The following is a 17,874-nucleotide window of genomic DNA, read 5'->3' as shown; positions in this document are numbered from 1 at the left end:
TTAACAGAAAGTTAAAAAAGCAGTATGTTTTTAAAATTTTTTAGACTTTCTTTCCTTTTACATGCTTTTGTTTACACTCACTAAAATTAATACATTTTTCCACACAAAACATATTATTGGCAATAGGTGAAATCTAGGCTAAACACTAATGATTGCTTTTGGAACACTATCCACTTAGAACCATGATTTACATATTTGGAAATGATTGCACTGACCGAGAAATTGAACACCAGTGGCATCAGACTGCTTCTACACGTCCAATTTTAGTGCCTCTTCATTGCCAGAACTTTAAGAGGATTGGGCTCCTTAACCTTAACAAAAACAAACAAACAAAAACCCATAAGACCCACTATTTTAAAATTAATATACATTTATTTTTTACAGGATATTCCATGCAAACAATCCAAAAACGATCAGAAAAATACTCTGAAAAAGAGAAATATTTATAAGAAAGGAGACAAGTTTAAGTGTAAATATTTATGCTAATTTTAATATTTAAATTGATAATGCATTGCACTAGAAAATTACTGTTATCTCTACTTTGCATAACAACAAGAAATGACCAGTTTTTAATATAATAAAGAAACTGTATATTTTGAAGGACTCTTTCTAAGAAACACCAGCATTTACAATTGTATGACACCAAGGCGTGTCCTAAATACTGTGACATCAAGCAAAAATACACTGCATCCACTAATGCTACATGGCCATATACAGATAGACAATTCTGCTGAGTGCACGGTAATGCTGCTATAAAACAGGATCCCCCAAGGACTGAAGGAACCTCAAGCACCCTGCCAAGGTGAGGAAATCTCCACTGCAGTGCTGATGTCTCATGTGCTTGAGAATTATCTTTGTATACTGTTTAATTTGTAAAAATGTTGCATTTCATCAATGTGTTTACACTGTCTAAACTGATATTTACTCCTTTTTTTCCAGTGTTTACAATCTGCCAGCCAATCTACCATCTGCCAATTTCTCCTACTGACCCCAAACAAGGTACAGTTCTAAACATCGAAATGGTAAAACAAATGATTGATGTGTATTTATTTACTGTGTATTTTGTCAGGCCGTGTAAAAAAAAAAAAAGGAAATTTCTTTTAAGAGAATAGAATGTATTGTGGGAGGTGATATGTGCTAAAGTGTTGTGAAGAAATACAGACATTCAAACAGTAAGGTTGATGTCAGTATTAATTCAGTGATTTGAGCTCACTGGAAATTTGTGATGAGGGTGAGATAGATGTACTGTGGAAATGAGTCTACTGAAATAGCAAATGAAAAATTGAAGTTAAGCTCATGATCCCTACATGAACTTGATGAATTTATCCCTTCATGATTTCTAAAACACAGACAACTACATGGCTTCATCCTAAGTAAAAAAGGTATGTTTATATTATTTGACTCCACAGTAACCTGCCACCATGGGAGATGGCGAGATGGAATGCTTCGGCCCGGCGGCCATCTACCTCCGGAAGCCGGACAAGGAGAGGATTGAGGCTCAGAACAGACCTTTTGATGCCAAAACTGCAGTGTATGTGACTGATGCAGCTGAGATGTACGTCAAGGGTACACTGAAGAGTAAAGAGGGTGGCAAAGCCACCGTTGAAACTCTGGACAAAAAAGTAAGTGACAAGATAATTGACGCATCTAGTAGTGTCAGGATCCTAGTATATTTCCCTACATAACCAACCATTATAATGTGTTTTATCACTGTTATTTCACAGACTGTCACAGTTAAGGAAGATGAAGTCTTTCCCATGAATCCACCAAAGTATGACAAAATTGAGGACATGGCCATGATGACCCACCTCAATGAACCTACTGTGCTGTATAACCTCAAAGAGCGTTACGCAGCATGGATGATTTACGTAAGTTTAACAAAGAATTACTCAATAATGAAAGAGAAATAGAAGAGTGCGCAGTGACACAAACTAATGAAAATTTACTTTGACTCTCCTTCAGACCTACTCAGGGTTGTTCTGCGTCACTGTGAACCCCTACAAGTGGCTCCCAGTGTACGACGCTGTCGTTGTGGCTGGATACAGAGGCAAAAAGAGGATTGAAGCCCCACCTCACATCTTCTCCATCTCTGATAACGCCTATCAGTTCATGCTCACTGGTATGATATTCCTCATATTTCTAACTGTAACTATTTGTCACTGTATAAATAGTTGTATGCATTATACAAAATGTACAATGAATTCTAATTACTCCTTTAGATCGTGAGAACCAGTCAGTCCTGATTACGTAAGTTAAAACTCTTAAATGAAAATTCTGAAAAAAATGACTGAGATACATTCCTAGATGCTCTTGTATTGAAAAGTAATTTACAGTCTGTTCTGCCCCCAGTGGAGAATCTGGTGCAGGAAAGACTGTGAACACAAAACGTGTCATTCAGTACTTCGCAATGGTTGGCATGACTACACAGAAGAAGGCAGAGCCTACTCCTGGCAAAATGCAGGTAAGCAAACAATTATTACTGATATACAGTACTGTGCAAAAGTCTCAGACGCCCCTTTTTGTTTTTTTAAGTAAAAACGTTGCTATAGATTTTTTATTTTATGACTTCTACATTATAGAGTCAGTAAAAAACATTTTATATTTCCAAACATTAGTTTTCCTGCACAAAATTAAATGTAATATAAAAATGTTTGTATGTCAGTAAAGAAACCAGCGTATTAAGTGGTAAGAGACACTTTTCAGACAAAAACATAATGAAGGCTGCTGGATTTTGCTGCAAAAATAAGAAGTATGTGTGACAGTTAAAGTCACCAGAAGAACCGTGGCTGGCTCTGTAAGATGCTCAGAAAAACTTACCAGTTAATTTCCTTATAAAACTGCACAAATTCTACCTAAGACTACTTTTTTTAAGCAATGGGTCGTCACACCAAACATTGCCATTGTTTCATTTATTACTGTTATATATACAAATATATGTATATATAAATAAAAATCAGGAGTCAGAATCCTCAATTAAATACCTGCCATCATCACTAGGGTTCACTGGAAGACCAAATTGTTGCAGCCAATCCCCTGCTGGAGGCTTATGGTAATGCCAAGACTGTGAGAAATGACAACTCCTCTCGTTTTGTAAGTTCACACATACTGGATGTATAAATCACAGATTGCGGTATGCAGCCATGTGACTAAAATATATATCAAATACATACAATATATATTTTTCATTTACAGGGTAAATTCATCAGAATTCACTTTGGCCAAACTGGCAAGCTGGCCTCAGCTGATATTGAAACCTGTAAGTATTTACAACTATGAAGATTCCTGAATATCATGGAATATTCATTTAAAATCTTTTAGATGTACAAAATGAGAATGAACTAAAAAAGAAAAGAAAGAGAAAGTGGTATTTTACTACTATCTGAAAAGTGATTATGGTAATTCATTCTACTAACTAATGGAGAAGCTATAATTACAAGGTGATAAAGGCAAACGGCACCAAAGGCCCACTGGTAACTTACTGGCTTAGAGCTTATATATATTCTAAAACTTCCAGTTGTGAATATAAAAATACGAAGCTACATTAATGCAAATGATGAAAAACTCCAGTCAGTAATGCAGGAAAAAGAAATAACAGTTCAATCACTGACAGTTCATAATTCTGAACACAGAGCATAAAGGTGCAAGCACACCTGGAAAAACTGTTCAAAGACATTTATCTGATTATTGGTCAGATTTAAGAATATTATAAAATAAACATGACATGAGACAGTGCTTAACAAAATCAATTCTTGCCAACAGACCTGCTGGAAAAGTCCAGAGTCACCTTCCAGCTGTCTGCTGAGAGAAGCTACCACATTTTCTACCAGCTCATGACTGGACACAAACCAGAGCTGCTTGGTAGGAATTCTCATGAGCTGTAATGTTGCCATAATCCTGTTACATTAGTTTAAGGAACAAATTTGTAGGAATTCCAACTATTTTTTATCCTTACACAGAGGCACTGCTCATCACCACCAACCCCTACGACTACCCTATGATCAGCCAGGGTGAAATCACTGTCAAGAGCATCAATGATGTTGAGGAGTTCGTTGCCACAGATGTGCGAAAAATGATTTGCTCTAATTTCACAAAAGAAATGTGTGTGTAAATTATAAAGATACACATGACTAATCTCTCCTTCTCATCACACAGACGGCCATTGACATCCTCGGCTTCAGCGCTGATGAGAAAATTAGCATCTACAAGCTGACCGGTGCTGTGATGCATCATGGAAACATGAAGTTCAAGCAGAAGCAGAGGGAGGAGCAGGCTGAGCCTGATGGCACTGAGGGTACAAATAAAATCACAAGACTTGCCTAGTCTGACAAAATATAAATTAGAATATATATGAAATTCTTGATTTTTATTACAACTTTTTTTCACTTCAGTTGCTGATAAAATCGCCTACCTTCTGGGCCTGAACTCAGCTGACATGCTGAAAGCTCTGTGCTACCCAAGAGTCAAGGTCGGAAATGAGTTTGTGACCAAAGGCCAGACTGTACCTCAGGTAATGTCTGTGAGAATGAAGCTTTGTTTGTATAGAAATCACAAATTATAGGACAATCCTCAATAAAGCTAACTTTTACATTATTCAGGTGAACAACGCTGTCAGTGCCCTCTGCAAGTCCATCTATGAGAAAATGTTCTTGTGGATGGTCATCCGAATTAATGAGATGCTGGACACAAAGCAACAAAGACAGTTCTTCATTGGTGTGCTGGACATCGCTGGATTTGAGATCTTTGATGTAAATATTTGTTTTTCTCCATGAAGAGTGTTCCACTTGTTTAAACAATAATTTGGAAATGTCTAATATATTGATCTACAGTTCAACAGCTTGGAGCAGCTCTGCATTAACTTCACAAATGAGAAACTGCAACAGTTTTTCAACCACCACATGTTCGTGCTGGAACAAGAGGAGTACAAGAAAGAAGGTATTGAGTGGGAGTTCATTGACTTCGGTATGGACTTGGCTGCCTGCATTGAGCTCATTGAGAAGGTAAGGTGTTTCAATGAAGTACAGTTTAAACAAATTGCTAACTATCCAACCTGTCTTCCTTGTCATTTGACTCTTTAATAAAAATGAATATTACCAACAGCCAATGGGCATCTTCTCCATCCTTGAAGAGGAGTGCATGTTCCCCAAGGCTACAGACACGTCCTTCAAGAACAAGCTTCATGACCAGCATCTTGGAAAATGCAACGCCTTCCAGAAGCCAAAGCCTGCCAAAGGCAAAGCTGAGGCCCACTTCTCCTTGGTGCACTACGCCGGCACTGTGGACTACAACATTTCTGGCTGGTTGGACAAGAACAAGGATCCACTGAATGACTCTGTTGTGCAGCTGTACCAGAAGTCAGCAAACAAACTGTTGTGCCACCTGTATGCAGCCCATGGTGCTGCCGATGGTAAGATTAACATTGATAAGGTTAATAATTTTCACTATACAAGCACAGAATAAGCGGATAATCAGACTTTTCACTTTCAGTAATTAAGATGTTTCTGGACTGAGAAAGTAAGAGTATAATAAAATAAGGAAAACAATAACCGACTAATTTCTATTTGTCAACAGCTGATACTGGTGGAAAGAAAGGCAAGAAGAAGGGTGGTTCCTTCCAGACTGTGTCTGCTCTGTTCAGGGTGAGAACAATTTAACAGAAACTATGTTAACATAAAAGGTTGAGTGAATGGATTCCACTCACAGATTCTACATTTTACATACATTTTAGTCTCAGCAACAGGATGAAATACATGACATTTACTGTCAAAGCTGAAATAAGAGATGCAAAAGTCCTGTCAGAGTGTAACCAATATCAAACATCAGTTTCACATCATACCAGAGTTTACAATTCCTCTGCTTGTATTTTTAAGAATCCCTTAAAAATATTATTTAGATTCCTGTCTGAGCTCCACCCATCCTCACAATTCCTTTTGATGTTTGAAAATCTGTAACATTAAACTTGTTTCCCGACCGTGTGTTTTGTATCCACATGTAGTTCAGCATTCTTGCTCAGAATTTATGCAAAGATTAAAATTATTGAAAGTATACTAGTTTACCTCAGTTTCCTCTACTCTAGTTTAGCTGTGTACAGGCTATTATTATTATTATTATTATTATTATTATTATTATTATTATTATTATTGCTAAACTGCTGAATGTAAAACTCACAGGAGAACTTGGGTAAGCTGATGACCAACTTGAGGAGCACTCACCCTCACTTTGTGCGTTGCTTGATTCCAAATGAGTCCAAGACTCCAGGTGGGTATTCTTATTTTCTTACATTTTTACTAGTAAATACACAACAACATACCTATGAATGTCTTTGACTGTAAGACATGTTATTAATATTGTACCACTACACTGTACACGCTAGGTCTGATGGAGAACTTCCTGGTCATCCACCAGTTGAGGTGTAATGGTGTGCTGGAGGGTATCAGAATCTGCAGAAAGGGATTCCCAAGCAGAATCCTCTATGCTGACTTCAAACAGAGGTAATCTGAATCACAAATATAATTTACAGTAATGGAAGAACACCTGAAAATACCCTTTGCTTCTACACATGGGTTGTGGGCCAAGAAATGAAAATGTGGGTACATTATGTATTCTGAAATACATGTTTCTATTTCAGATACAAAGTCTTGAATGCCAGTGTCATCCCAGAGGGACAGTTCATTGACAACAAAAAAGCTTCAGAGAAACTCTTAGGCTCTATCGATGTGGATCATACCCAGTACATGTTTGGACACACCAAGGTGTGCAGTTTTTTTAGAACAAAAGTATTAATGTTGGTACTGAAAAGTTTCATTTCCTGTAAAATGCAACTCAAGCAAGCAGCCACCATTTAAATTCTACAATACCCAGTACTAATTATAACACAGGTCATTATGTATTTCTATTGCTGTATTTTCTTAGGTAAAGACTCAGATCATCATTTTTTTCCAATCTTCCCAAACCTGCAGGTGTTCTTCAAAGCCGGTCTGCTGGGTACCCTTGAGGAGATGCGAGATGAGAAATTGGCATCACTGGTGACCATGACTCAGGCTTTGTGCCGTGGCTACCTCATGAGGAGGGAGTTTGTCAAGATGATGGAGAGGAGGTATATTTAGATGAACAAAGCATTAAACCTAAGTACAAAACAAAAATAAACATAGGTAGGTGCATACTGACTGTGTTCATCTTAAATTCCAGAGAATCCATCTATTCCATCCAATACAACATCCGCTCATTCATGAATGTGAAACACTGGCCATGGATGAAGCTTTACTTCAAGATCAAGCCTCTTCTCAAGTCTGCAGAGACTGAGAAGGAAATGGCTGCCATGAAGGAGAACTTTGAGAAAATGAAGGAGGACTTGGCAAAGGCACTGGCCAAGAAGAAAGAGCTTGAGGAGAAGATGGTGTCTCTGGTACAGGAGAAAAATGACCTGCAACTCCAAGTATCAGCTGTGAGTATTTTAAACAGAGTTGGTAAAATTTCACTGGAATTTGGATAACATCAATAATCTTTAACAAAAAAAAAAATCATCATAACAGGAAACTGAGAACCTTGCTGATGCTGAGGAAAGGTGTGAGGGGCTCATCAAGAGCAAGATCCAGCTTGAGGCCAAGCTCAAAGACACAACTGAGAGACTGGAAGATGAGGAGGAAATCAATGCTGAGCTGACTGCCAAGAAGAGGAAACTAGAGGACGAGTGCTCTGAGCTGAAGAAGGATATTGATGACCTGGAGCTCACCTTGGCCAAAGTGGAAAAGGAGAAACATGCCACTGAGAACAAGGTTGAAATTAATTAAGTGAAGTGAATATTTTGTACTTTTTTAATATTTAAACAGACAACTTATTATTTTAATGCTCTTTCACAGGTCAAGAACCTCACTGAGGAGATGGCCTCTCAGGATGAGAGCATTGCCAAGCTTACTAAGGAGAAGAAAGCCCTCCAAGAGGCACACCAGCAGACTCTGGATGATCTCCAGGCAGAGGAAGACAAAGTCAACACTCTGACCAAATCAAAGACCAAGCTTGAGCAACAAGTTGATGATGTAAGACTTTAGCGTTCTATTTTTAATGAAATATTTCATAAATGTGTTATAGATCATCAGGTGAAACTCTAACACTCTCACATACACAGCTTGAGGGTTCTCTGGAACAAGAGAAGAAACTCCGTATGGACCTTGAGAGAGCCAAGAGGAAGCTTGAGGGTGACTTGAAACTGGCTCAAGAGTCCATAATGGACCTGGAGAATGACAAGCAGCAGTCTGATGAGAAAATCAAGAAGTGAGTGGGTGTAAAAGAAATTATATTTACTAGAAACAAATATATAACTCTTGTTCCCTTTCAAAGGAACTTCAACGTTGCATTTAGCATGACAGCATGACACTCTTTTCTTTTCTTTTAAAAAGAGAAGAAAAGAGAAAGAAAGAATGAGCGAGAGAGATTTCAGAAAGTGTGTTACGGCTTGCTTCCGTTTCATCACGGGAGGAGGCGGACACGCTTTCTGTTGAAGTTTTTGGGCATGGAGCATGCGACAGCATGTGAACATTCCACGATTAGGCAGCTCCGCTCGCATCTCGCTCTCTTCTCGTCCAGAGGGAGTTGAGTTTCAGAGCCCCAGGTCCTGGGGATCTCGTATGGATTTGGAAGAGGAGCCGGAGACGAGCACTGCTCTATCTCTTGCTCTGTCTTCCGGCTCTCCGCCTGACTTTAGAGCTCGCATTGCGACTCCTCCTTCCCCTATGGAAAGCCAAAACACCCTCGCCGCCTCTGAGGAGTCGGTAGAGGGTGCCATTGCACCAAAAACCGAGAGCAGCTCTCAAGCATATAAAGAGCTGCTTGAGGTGATTACTAGGGCAGTTGAAAAGTTGAATATAGACTGGCCTGGGGAAGAGGAAGTGGCTCATAGCAGGCTTGATGAGCGCTTCCTCACCAGTGGAAATAAATATAAATCTCCCTCATATCGCAGAAAACTCCCCTTTTTTTCCAGAAGTTCATGATGAGATATTGCGCATCTGCAGAAAACCATACACTAGCCAGGTTTATAACCCTGCAATGTCTGATTACTCAGCCGTCATAGGGAGTGAGCAGCACGGCTATTTAGTGATGCCGAAGGTGTAGGAGGCGTTTGCGAGCCACCCCTCTCCATCAACGGCAGGTAATTTAGGGAGGCCAACTTTACCTTCCAAGCCATGTAAGGCCACCTTGGCGTTGGTGGGCAAAGCCTATGCGGCAGCGGGTCTTTCTTGTGGGTCACTGCATACAATGGCAGTGTTGCAGGCCTACCAAGCAGACCTGCTGAGTGAGCTCGATACTGGGGAGGGAATTGGGCCCGAGGCAGTGGCAGAGCTGCGCCGTGCCACAGATTTATCTCTCCGGGCGACCAAACAAACGGCCCGTTATATCAGCCGTTCAATGGGTAGCTTGGTTGTGGCGGGGAGGCACCTATGGCTCAACCTCTTAGGGATGGGGGACAAAGATAAGGTCTCCTTGCTGGATGCCCCTGTTAGACCTTCCGGCCTGTTTGGCGGCAGAGTTAATGCCATTGCCAACAGGTTTCGCGAGGCAAAACAGCAAACAGCGGCGTTCAGCCAGTTCCTACCCCGTCATGTCGTGTTCGCCCGGGCATCCACGAGTGGAGCCCGGGCCAGTATCAGTGCGAGGGAGGCCTCCGGTGGAGAGCCAGGGGGACCGGGCAGCCACAGCCTGCTAACAGGCCTGATCTAAGAAAGAGGATAAAAGCAAATCAGGCAAAGAAGGAACGGTCCTGATGGGACACGGAGGGACGTATCAGGGGACATGAGGTTGTTAGGGCAGATAGCCCCCAGTGCTACTGTAGGGCCTGCCCTAGCCAAGGCCATCCCACGTTTTCAGCCTTCTCTGGTCAGCGAGCTGTCACAGGGCGACGGAAATCTGATGCTTTCTCTCCAACAGAATGTGGAAAAGCTAACATCACTGAAAGACCATCTGGCAGCGTGGAAACTACTGCCAAATGTGTCTCCATGGGGTCTGTCTACCATAGAAAAGGGTTACCGGGTCCAGTTCAGAGCTTGACCCCCCCCCGGTTCAGAGGTGTGCTCACCACAGTTGTCAGCACAAAGCAGAGCCCAATGTTAGCGCAGGAAGTAAGTTTCCTTTTGGACAAAGGGGCCATAGAACATGTACCCCATTGCCTAAGGGAGGGAGGTTTTCACAGATGTTATTTCATGGTCCGCAAAAAAGATGGGAGTATGCGGCCAATTTTAGATCTGCGTCATCTGAACCGTACTCTTCGGACATACAGGTTCAAGATGCTGACGCTCAAACTTATCGTGCCACAGAATCAGTTTGAGGACTGGTTTGTGATGATAGATCTGAAAGATGCATATGCATATGCAAGTCACAGTAAGTTCCTTAGGTTTGCATTTGGAGACAAGGCATACCAATTTTGGGTTCTTCTCTCCAGGCTAGCTTTATCCCCTCGCACCTTCACAAAGTGCATGGATGCGGCTCTGGCTCCCTTGCGGCTCCAGGGCATCCGTGTACTAAACTACCTGGACGACTGGTTTATTCAAGTACAAACTAGGGAACTGGTTCTTCAACATCGAGATGTTGTTCTCGCCCACATGAGGAGGTTGGGGCTCAAGTTGAACCTCAAGAAAAGTATGGTTTCTCCAGTGCAGAGGACAACTTTTCTAGGGTTTATATGGGATTCTACTACGATGAGGGCGTTTCTATCCCCAACACGCGTAGGATCAATCCTATAAACTTTGAGCAAGCTAAAGCTGCGTCTAGGCATCACCTCCAGTCTCTACAAGAGACTGTTGAGCCTTATGCTAGCAGCAGCCAACGTCATACCGTTGGGCCTATTGCACATGAGACCGTTTCAGTGGTGGCTGAAAAGTCAGGGGTTTCATCAGAGGATGAAACCTCTTACAGTAAATAGGGTCACGCGGCAATGCCTACGTGCTCTGAGTATTTGGAGGTGTCCACAGTTTCTAGCCTCGGGTCACACTCTAGGGGCGTCTCCTTATCGCAAGACAGTAATGACAGATGCCTCCCTCACAGGCTGGGGTGCAGTCTTAGATGGCTGTCCAGCTCACGGTCTTTGGAGCAGCCCTCATCTGGCGTGGTACATAAATCGCCTAGAGATACAGGCCGTATTCCTAGCACTGAAATTCTTTCTTCCTCAGTTGAGAGGTCACCATGTGTTAGTTGTGTCAGACAACACAGTGGTGGTCTCATATATCAACCACCAGAGAGGGTTACATTCACGCCCCCTGTTCAGGCAGGTGCAACTAATCCTTCTCTGGGCAGAGGGAAAGTTCTTGTCAGTGAGCGCAATGTACATTCCAGGCAGCCGGAATGTGGGGGCAGAAATCCTGTCGAGGCAGGGGCTACCAGTGGTGGAGTCCATATGGCGGAGGTTCGGACAAGCGGAAGAGGATGTGTTCGCCTCCGAGGCGACAACACACTGCCCACTGTGGTTTGCCCTCACTCCTCCTGCGCCATTGGGGCTGGACGTCATGGTGCACACGTGGCTGAGATCACGTCTATATGCTTTTCCCCTGATCGCTCTGCTCCCACAAGTTCTAGTGAAAGTTCGCCAAGACCATCTACATCTGCTGCTAGTAGCACCTTATTGGCCAGCTCGAATATGGTTCTGTGAGATCATTTCCCTGCTTGACGGTACTCCTTGGGAGATTCCCATCTGCAGGGATCTACTGTCTCAAGCCGGAGGGCTGATTTATCACCCTCAGCCAGGACTATGGAAACTGTGGGTCTGGCCCCTGAGGGGCACCAGTTCATAGATTCTGGTCTCACAACTGAGGTTGTAGAGACCATGTTAAACACTAGAGCACCATCCACAAGGAAACTGTATGCGCTCAAGTGGCGGCTTTTTGTCTTGTGATGTGAGGAACGTCAGCTAGATCCAGTGAACTGCGCAATAGCTACAGTCCTGGAGTTCTTACAAGAACGTTACACAGCAGGGTTGGCTCCTTCTACAATCAGGTTTTACGTGGTCGACGTTTCGGTCAGCCACGCCCCTGTTGATGGAGCCTCTGTGGGGCAACATCCTCTAACTTCGAGGTTCATGCGTGGTGTCAGGCGGCTGAGGCCCATCTGCAGGCCACGCATACCTTCCTGGGACCTTTCTGTGGTCTTGGAAGGTCTGTCATCGGCCCCATTTGAGCCCTTAGAGTCAGCCTCTGAGAAGCTTCTGACTCTAAAGGTAGCTCTTCTGCTGGCCCCGACATCTCTCAAGCAAGTGGGAGATCTACAAGCTCTCTCTGTTGCCCCTTCTTGCCTTGACTTTGCCCCTGGATTAGCCAAGGCCTTCCAGTATCCTAGGCCGGATTATATCCCTAAGGCACCTACTTCGGCTGCCCACCCTGTGGTGTTGCAGGCTTTCTGCCCTCCTCCGTTCTTCAGACTGGAACAAGAGAGGATGCACCTGCTGTGTCCAGTAAGGGCTCTCTGTACTTACGTCCCCCGCTCCAGCCAGTGGGGTAAGTCGGAGCAGCTGCTGGTCTGCTTTGGCAGCGACAGAAGAGTTGATGCTGTGTCAAAGCAGCGCATCTCTAATTGGATAGTGGAAGCAATCTCTATTGATTACGAGGCGCGCAGTCTCGCTACGCCTCTGAGCATAAGGGCTCATTCCACTAGGGTGGTTGCCTCCTCGAAGGTTTTGTCCAAAGGGGTATCCTTACAGGTATGCAGCTGCAGGGTGGTCTACGCCACACACATTCATTCGTTATTACAGCCTGGATATTCATTCCACCCCGGGCTTGAGTGTCTTGCAGTGGCCCTCGGGCTTGGGTCTTTTTGAACAGGCCGTACCCTCGGTATGATGGAGTTGGTATTCGCTTCCCAAACTGTTATGCTAAACGCAACGTCGAAGTTCCCGTTGAAAGGGACCGTCTGGGTTACGCATGTAACCCTGTTCCCTGAGAAGGGAACGAGACATTGCATAGCTTTGTCATACCAGGGTAGGCCTGTGAATTGCGTCTTCACTTCAGATAATAGAGGCTGGTGGCGTGGTTCACAGGTGCCTTATATATATCATGCAACACTCTTAATTGCCATGTCACCTGATCATGGCAGGCCTATAAGGAGAGGCATGATTTTACACAAGCTTCAGATACCGGGCACGCGCGCAAGGGTGCTCCCATACTGTTATACTAAACGCAACGTCTTGTTTCCTTCTCAGGTAACAGGGTTGCATGCATAACCCAGATGATAACATGTTTACATCGTGTTTGTTTTTCCTGTTTCAACAAAACAGGAAGGACTTTGAAATAAGTCAACTTCTGAGCAAGATTGAAGATGAACAGTCACTGGGAGCTCAACTTCAGAAGAAGATCAAAGAACTCCAGGTAAAAATGAGTTCTGAAACAGGTTGACAGTAAGCTCTGCAAGCAAGGCCATTCATTTAGACAAGTAAAACTTTTCCACCTTAGGCTCGCATTGAAGAGCTGGAGGAGGAAATTGAGGCTGAGCGTGCAGCTCGTGCTAAAGTTGAGAAGCAGAGAGCTGATCTCTCCAGGGAACTTGAGGAGATCAGTGAGAGGCTTGAGGAAGCTGGAGGTGCCACCGCTGCTCAGATCGAGATGAACAAGAAGCGCGAGGCGGAGTTCCAGAAACTGCGTCGTGATCTGGAAGAGTCCACTCTGCAGCATGAAGCCACAGCTGCTGCACTCCGCAAGAAACAAGCTGACAGCGTTGCTGAGCTTGGAGAACAGATCGACAACCTTCAGCGTGTCAAACAGAAGCTGGAGAAGGAAAAGAGTGAATACAAAATGGAGATAGATGACCTCTCCAGTAACATGGAGGCTGTTGCCAAAGCAAAGGTATCAAATTGGACTTTCACTTCTAGTACCTGACTTATTAGCTGAAGAATACTGAAATAAATTACTATGAAACTTTTTTCCTATTATGCTTTAGGGTAACCTAGAAAAGATGTGCCGCACTCTTGAGGACCAACTGAGTGAACTCAAGACCAAGAACGATGAGAATGTCCGCCAACTGAATGATGTTAACACACAGAAAGCACGACTTCAGACTGAAAATGGTGAGTATTTCAACTTAATATATAACCAAAATATTGATGTCTAACACAAAGCTAACGCCACTGTTGTTGGTGACAGGTGAACTTGGCCGGCAACTGGAAGAGAAAGATGCACTTGTGTCCCAGCTTACAAGAGGAAAACAAGCTTACACTCAGCAGATTGAAGAACTCAAGAGAGTCACCGAGGAGGAAGTGAAGGTAAATAATGAAACTAATTAAACAAATCTGTCCAGTCCATTAATGTACATGTGGTAGTGTGCTTAAAACAATCCGTATGAATGAGTGAACTGAAAATAAAAACTTATCTTTAGGCCAAGAACGCCCTGGCCCATGCTGTCCAATCGGCCAGACATGACTGCGATCTGCTCAGAGAGCAGTTTGAGGAAGAGCAGGAGGCCAAGGCTGAGCTTCAGCGTGCGATGTCCAAGGCCAACAGTGAGGTGGCTCAGTGGAGAACCAAATATGAGACTGATGCCATTCAGCGTACCGAGGAGCTTGAGGAGGCCAAGTAAATTCATACCACAGTGAAAAACAGTTGTGTCTAAACAAATAATACGCATCATAGCCAAATATACAACATATTGCTGATTCACCCCCCCATAGGAAAAAGCTTGCTCAGCGTCTACAAGAGGCAGAGGAATCCATTGAAGCTGTGAACTCCAAGTGTGCTTCTCTGGAGAAGACCAAGCAGAGACTGCAAGGTGAAGTGGAGGACCTCATGATTGACGTTGAGAGAGCCAATGCCGTGGCTGCTAATCTTGACAAGAAGCAGAGGAACTTTGACAAGGTGAACATCTGTTACTTGACCAAAAATACACAAGTTATTAAACTGGTACAACCATAAAGTTTACATGATCCTATTTAATGCGACATTTAGGTCTTGGCAGAATGGAAACAGAAGTATGAGGAAGGCCAGGCTGAACTGGAGGGGGCTCAGAAAGAGGCTCGCGCTCTCAGCACTGAGCTCTTTAAGATGAAGAACTCATATGAGGAAGCTCTTGACCACCTGGAGACTCTGAAAAGGGAGAACAAGAATCTCCAGCGTATGTTAAACAGAAATTCACATGTAAAATAGTAGTACCCTTAAAATGAAAGCAAACTAACAGAAATTCTCTCGCTTCTGCAGAGGAGATCTCTGACCTGACTGAACAGATTGGTGAGACTGGAAAGACCATCCATGAGCTGGAGAAGGCAAAGAAGACAGTGGAAACTGAGAAATCAGAAATCCAGACTGCTCTTGAAGAAGCTGAGGTAACGATGCATAACTGCAAAAAGCAAAAATGAAATAAAACTTGATATGCATTATGTTGTTCAACATTCAACATATTTCCTAAGGGTACACTTGAACATGAAGAGTCCAAGATCCTTCGTGTCCAGCTTGAGCTCAACCAGGTTAAGAGTGAGATTGACAGGAAACTGGCTGAGAAGGATGAGGAGATGGAGCAGATCAAGAGAAACAGCCAGAGGGTGATTGAGTCCATGCAGACTACTCTGGACTCTGAAGTTAGGAGCAGGAATGATGCTTTGAGGGTCAAAAAGAAGATGGAGGGAGATCTCAATGAGATGGAGATTCAGCTGAGCCATGCCAACCGCCAGGCTGCTGAGGCACAGAAACAGCTCAGAAATGTCCAAGGACAGCTCAAGGTCTGCCTGGAGTTTTTTTATTCACAACTTAAATTTACAATTCTTTAATATGACAGTTCTAGTTAAAGTAATATCCACTTTCACATCAGGATGCACAACTGCACCTTGATGAAGCTGTCAGAGGTCAGGAAGACATGAAAGAACAGGTTGCTATGGTGGAGCGCAGGAATAACCTGATGCTGGCAGAGATTGAGGAACTTAGAGCTGCACTGGAGCAGACAGAGAGAGGCCGCAAAGTGGCTGAACAGGAGCTGGTTGATGCCAGTGAGCGTGTGGCGCTGCTGCACTCTCAGGTAGGATCTACTAGCTGTTCCGATGTTGCTCTTTGCTGTTTCTTTGATATTTTGTGACAAAAACCACCTAATTTCATCTTGTTACCCTTTTTGACAGAATACCAGCCTGATCAACACCAAGAAGAAACTTGAGGCTGATCTGGTGCAGGTCCAAGGTGAGGTGGATGACACCATCCAGGAGGCCAGAAATGCTGAAGAGAAGGCGAAGAAGGCTATCACAGATGTGAGTGTTTCACTTAATAGAAACGATACCACTGTGATTTACAGTTAACCTGAAAACTAAATTCATGACATGGTCAAACACTAGGCTGCCATGATGGCAGAGGAGCTGAAGAAAGAGCAGGACACCAGTGCTCACCTTGAGAGGATGAAGAAGAACCTTGAAGTTACAGTCAAAGATCTGCAGCACCGTCTGGATGAGGCTGAGAACCTTGCCATGAAGGGTGGAAAGAAGCAGCTCCAGAAACTGGAATCTAGGGTATATTGCAATCCTTAAACATGGGGTACAACTAGCAAATCATTTTATTAGAAGGTTTTCTACAAATGAAATGTCTGCTCTAGGTGCGTGAACTGGAGAGTGAGGTCGAAGCTGAGCAGAGACGTGGTGCTGAAGCCGTTAAAGGAGTCCGCAAATATGAGAGGAGAGTGAAGGAGCTCACCTACCAGGTACAAAATATATTTGGCAATATGAAGCATATATGAAGCACAATTTAAACAAGCAAAACCTTAATAACCACCGATCTTTACAGACTGAGGAGGACAAGAAGAATGTGAATAGACTGCAGGATCTGGTGGACAAACTGCAGCTGAAAGTGAAGGCCTACAAGAGGCAGGCTGAGGAAGCTGTAAGTAACCTACACTGATCATTCATGTAATGCATAACAATGACAAACATGCCGGTATTTTACTTAATTTAACAACACTAAATTGGATATTGCTTGCCAATCACAGGAGGAGCAGGCCAACACTCACCTGTCCAGGTACAGGAAAGTGCAGCATGAGATGGAGGAAGCTCAGGAGCGTGCTGACATTGCTGAGTCCCAGGTCAACAAGCTGAGAGCCAAGAGCAGAGATGCTGGAAAGGTGAGGCAATGTCATCTTTAAAAAAAATCTTTATAATTTCTAACATGCTCTTTTATTTAGAAAAAAAACCTTCCTTTAATGGCTTAAACAATTTCCTCTAATTGTATTCATTTATACTTCCCAAAGAGCAAAGAAGAATGAGGAGCAGACCAAGCAGACACCAACAAGCAAGCATAAAATATGACTGACTTGTGATGTCTTAAATTTTCTATCAAATAAATCATGCAACTGTAACACTGACTTTGAGTCTTTTTGTGAAAATAAGCAGCACAGAAGCAACACTGAAAAGCCAGGTTAGGGAATGATACTTTAACCCGTATACAATGAAAATTATTAGACAATTGCCGTCTTTCACATATCACTCAAAGTATGAACCACCTACATTCACACAGATAGTTATAGGAGTTTGCAACTGGAGAACATTTTCATACCTTTCAGAAAATGAATACAACTTTAGTTAAGGCCAAATTAAGTCTGAGTCAATGAACTCCAGATAAGAAATGGTACAAAATGCACAAGTACACAAGCTTCAGAGATATCTGCACACCCCATTTACTACAAGCACATCAACTGAGAATATTAATTGTATGCACACTTGCAAAATGTGAAGATGTCTTACAGCACCTGGAGAGGCGTCATTGCAGCAAATTGTATGATTTAAATGGGACATTTACACAATAATATGTCAGTAGAAAAAGACTGAAAGACTGATACTTACTAGGACAGATAAAGCATGCCATGCTAAACAATAAAATATACATTTTTTAAATGTCTACACAAAGAAGCCCTGTAGCAGATATAGGACGTAAAGCTATAAAATCC

At 42.9% G+C, this 17,874-nt stretch overlaps 1 protein-coding gene across 1 annotated transcript; it reads left to right on the top strand.

Annotated features, from left to right (window-relative positions):
- Positions 1-933: 933 nt before the first annotated feature.
- On the top strand, positions 934-17,286 carry LOC128625263 (myosin heavy chain, fast skeletal muscle). The gene is made up of 40 exons (XM_053653459.1): positions 934-999; positions 1,410-1,622; positions 1,725-1,868; positions 1,963-2,119; positions 2,220-2,247; positions 2,350-2,461; positions 2,998-3,090; positions 3,193-3,256; positions 3,760-3,858; positions 3,957-4,060; positions 4,153-4,291; positions 4,389-4,507; positions 4,596-4,745; positions 4,827-4,997; positions 5,098-5,404; positions 5,569-5,636; positions 6,168-6,255; positions 6,371-6,488; positions 6,626-6,749; positions 6,957-7,093; positions 7,186-7,441; positions 7,530-7,772; positions 7,857-8,033; positions 8,123-8,268; positions 13,250-13,340; positions 13,425-13,814; positions 13,909-14,035; positions 14,112-14,230; positions 14,344-14,540; positions 14,636-14,819; positions 14,910-15,075; positions 15,159-15,283; positions 15,368-15,676; positions 15,766-15,969; positions 16,067-16,192; positions 16,277-16,447; positions 16,531-16,635; positions 16,719-16,814; positions 16,921-17,052; positions 17,179-17,286. Exons 2-40 carry the CDS (start codon positions 1,422-1,424, stop codon positions 17,191-17,193), a joined length of 5,802 nt encoding a protein of 1,933 aa, XP_053509434.1. The 5' UTR covers positions 934-999; positions 1,410-1,421; the 3' UTR covers positions 17,194-17,286.
- The last annotated feature ends 588 nt before the right edge of the window (positions 17,287-17,874 follow it).

Source organism: Ictalurus furcatus, chromosome 21 (assembly GCF_023375685.1).
Source record: "Ictalurus furcatus strain D&B chromosome 21, Billie_1.0, whole genome shotgun sequence".
Classification (NCBI taxonomy): Eukaryota; Metazoa; Chordata; class Actinopteri; order Siluriformes; family Ictaluridae; genus Ictalurus; species Ictalurus furcatus.
This window is presented reverse-complemented; position numbering and strand designations above follow the sequence as displayed.